The 2,925-nt window shown below is 44.6% G+C and overlaps 1 protein-coding gene across 1 annotated transcript; it reads left to right on the forward strand.

Moving 5' to 3' along the window:
• The first annotated feature begins 363 nt into the window (after positions 1–363).
• On the forward strand, positions 364–2,288 carry LOC110094719 (AAA-ATPase At2g46620-like). Its single transcript, XM_020820017.2, has one exon. The coding sequence runs from the start codon at positions 721–723 to the stop codon at positions 2,125–2,127; it is 1,407 nt and encodes a 468-aa protein (XP_020675676.1). The 5' UTR covers positions 364–720; the 3' UTR covers positions 2,128–2,288.
• The last annotated feature ends 637 nt before the right edge of the window (positions 2,289–2,925 follow it).

Raw genomic sequence — 2,925 nt, forward strand, 5'->3', positions numbered from 1 at the left:
TATATATATATAATTAAAAATCCCATTATGAAGTATTGATTTATATTGAAATTGAATAATTAAATTTAATATTTATTTCTATTAATTTTTCATTAACCTACTACTTAAACTAATTTAAGTTTAAAACAATTTCGTTTTTATAAATTGGCCGCAAGAAATATATTAAATTAATCTGATGGTAAAGCGTATCAAGCAAATTTTTTTATTTATTATGAAGTATTGATTTATATTGAAATTGAATAATTAAATTTAATATTTATTTCTATTAATTTTTCATTAACCTACTCCTTAAACTAATTTAAGTTTAAAACAATTTCGTTTTTATAAATTGGCCGCAAGAAATATATTAAATTAATCTGATGGTAAAGCGTATCAAGAAAAATTTTTTATTTTTATTTTTTTTATTTGTTCACTTTTATAGTCGCAATCGGAAACGGTAAATTAATTTCAAATCAATACTTTTTCCCCTTCCGTGTTGACCAATTCCGTTCCTCAAACCCAAATGGCACGTCGTAACTCGTAACCCCATTCCGTGCTTACACTTCTTGACGTAAATGTCAGAATATTTTCATTACTATAAATTTCGATCTATGGCTTCTTCACACCTTTCATGCTCCAATTCTCAACTCCCGCCTCTGCAACTAACATTCTATCTTCAACAGAAGAGGTCGGAGATAACAATGATCTTCTAGCTTTCATCCACTTCGCTTGCTCCTGCAGATGATCACCTCATCGGCGGCGAGCTTTCTCCACGCCGCCGCCGCCCTCGTCTGCATCCTCCTCCTCTTCCGCACAATCCTTTCGTTCAAATCCCTTCTGTACTTACTTACCCGATGCTGGCGTTGGGTCGAAGACCGAACTCAGTTCTATCAAACTTTCAAAATACCTCGATACGACAATGGTGGCGTGCAAGAAAACCCCCTTTACCGCAAAGCCGCTGCTTACATCGCCTCCCTTCCCGCCGTCGAAGACTCCGACCATACCGACCTCTTTTCGTCTGGCATCCGCTCCAACGATTTCTCCGCTCACCTTGCCCCCGGGCAAACCGTCCACGACTCCTTTCTCCACTCCCGCCTCTCCTGGACTTCCCATCCCGACACCGGCCTTATTCTTCGCCTCCGTCGCCAAGACCGGTACCGCGTCCTCCGGCCATATCTCCAGCACGTGGAGAACGCCGCCGTGGAGATCGAGATCCGTCGAAAGGAGATTCGGCTTTACACGAATTTCTCTGCTCAGAGATGGGGATCAGGGGTGACTATGACGCACCCCGCCACATTGGAAACAGTGGCGATGGATCCGGAGGTGAAGTCGCGAGTAAAAGCGGATCTCGAATCGTTTCTAAAGGGGCGCAACTACTACTCTCGGCTTGGCCGTGTGTGGAAGCGGAGCTACCTTCTACAAGGCGCGCCGGGAACAGGGAAATCCAGCTTCGCCGCTGCTATGGCGCGTTTCCTCTGCTACGATGTCTACGATCTCGATCTATCCCTCGTCTCCGACTCCGCCGATATCCGCTCGCTTCTCCTTACGACGACCCCGCGATCCCTAATTCTGGTCGAAGATCTCGATCGGTATTCGGCGAGGTCATGGATGCTGAATTTCATGGACGGCGTGTTCTCCTGCTGCGGCGAGGGACGGGTGATGGTTTACACGGCGAGCGGAGGCAAAGGCATTGATGATCCCGCGGTTGTCCGGCCGGGTCGGGTCGATGTCCGCATCCATTTCCCGCTATGTGATTTCATGGCGTTTAAGATGCTGGCTAGTTGCTACCTCGGATTGAAGGATCATAAGCTGTACAGGGAAGTGGAGGAGGGCTTTCAGACCGGTGGTCGTATTAGTCCGGCGGAGGTTGGGGAGATAATGATTGCGAACAGAGGATCGTCGACTCGAGCGATAAAGTCAGTTATCAATTCTCTCCGTAAATCGGCTTCGTTTGGTGCGGTGGAGAAGAGGATTAGGGTTATGGATGCTGCGTGTGGTGTGGGTGGTATTGGGATACGGAAGGAAGGGAAGGTGAGGGAGTTGAGGAAGATCTACAGTTTTGCTCGGTTGAGGAGCCGAATTAGGAGGGAAGGAAGGACGGCGATGGGGGGTTCTGCGGCGGCCGGCGAACTGGAGAAGAGCAGCTGATGAAGTTCGGTACTTGGGTTACGACACGTAACCCCTTCGCGTTCTGCCCTGCAACTCTTGTATTCTATTAGGTTTTTGTTGATAAACGGATCAACATCAACACTGGGTTTGGGCAGCCATGTATCTATTTGTATTTTTAATTATAAACTTTTTTTTTTGTGAAATTTTTGAGATCAAGCTCGAATCATTAATAACAAAAAATTACCAAATTAAAAAATAACTCAAAAAGAAAATTACAAGTAAAGCCAGAGTTGTAACAAAAAGTGAAAGGAGAAAAACTCCAAAACTCCTAAAAAGTAGTCAAAACCGGATCAAAAAGAGGTAGAGGAGGTGGAAGAGATGGACTCAGGAAAGTGTGAAACCAAAGGCCCAAAAGAAAAATCATCAATGGAGCAGCTCAGCAGGGCAGCGAGAACCTAGAAAACTCTCCCCTGGTTGCCAACAAACCAACCAACGAAGAAAAGAGTAGGTTGCACCACCAGAACAAAAGCAGGCCTTCCGTGACAGAAAATCTAGGAGGTACGATGAGGCCATCTAAGGAGAGACAGCTTCTAGAAGTTGGTTCCACTCATGACAGTCCAGCAGGGGAAGGTGACATTGAAAAACTTTGTAGGTGGGGGGCAAAAGCACAGTAATGATAAAAAAAGAATAATCGCAATGAAAAAAATAGATGCTTAATGCTCTCGTCCTCCTTGAAGCAAAAGGGAACACATACCCTGAATGTAGATATTTCTTTTAGATAGCACATCCACTGTTTTTAACCCATCTAGTAAGGCTACCCAAGCAAAAGATGGAAAC

The sequence above is a fragment of the Dendrobium catenatum genome, unplaced genomic scaffold, assembly GCF_001605985.2.
Source record: "Dendrobium catenatum unplaced genomic scaffold, ASM160598v2 fragScaff_scaffold_243, whole genome shotgun sequence".
NCBI classification, from domain to species: Eukaryota; Viridiplantae; Streptophyta; class Magnoliopsida; order Asparagales; family Orchidaceae; genus Dendrobium; species Dendrobium catenatum.